This window comes from Myotis davidii, unplaced genomic scaffold (assembly GCF_000327345.1).
Source record: "Myotis davidii unplaced genomic scaffold, ASM32734v1 scaffold651, whole genome shotgun sequence".
NCBI classification, from domain to species: Eukaryota; Metazoa; Chordata; class Mammalia; order Chiroptera; family Vespertilionidae; genus Myotis; species Myotis davidii.
Genome location: NW_006283994.1, coordinates 1,740,028 through 1,740,385, shown reverse-complemented (window position 1 = coordinate 1,740,385; position 358 = coordinate 1,740,028). Strand labels below are relative to the sequence as shown.

Sequence of the window (358 nt, the reverse complement as noted above, 5' to 3'; positions counted from 1 at the left end):
TACCACGCCTGGGTCTCCCTGAGGCCACGCCCCGGGACCCCGAGCAGCGTGGGCCACGCCTGGTGCCCCCCGGGCTTCATCCGGCAGAACGGCGTCTGCATGGGTAAGACCACGCTCCAACCACCCCACGGGGACGCACCCCACTATGTTGTCTCGGGCTCCCAGGTTAGGCATGTGGGCACCACGCCCTGTGATCAGAAACCCAGGGCTCATGGGCAGGTGTGCAGGGGGGAGGCGGGTGCTCTCAGAGCCCTGGCCATGCGAGTGGGCAAGGGGCTTCCAGAAGGGGGCGGGGGATTTTCCAAACCATTTAAGCTTAGGACACGTTGCCTAGTATCCCAGGAACCCACTTTGAGAA

General features: G+C 64.5%; 1 protein-coding gene across 1 annotated transcript in view; it reads left to right on the top strand.

Annotated features, from left to right (window-relative positions):
* Nucleotides 1-6: 6 nt before the first annotated feature.
* The window catches only part of LOC102759242 (hemicentin-2-like), a 2,058-nt gene continuing 1,706 nt past the window's right edge, over nt 7-358 (top strand). The window contains exon 1 of the mRNA XM_006754194.1: nt 7-103. Coding sequence (XP_006754257.1) covers nt 100-103 — 4 coding nt within the window. The 5' untranslated portion in view covers nt 7-99. The remainder of the gene's footprint in view (nt 104-358) is intronic.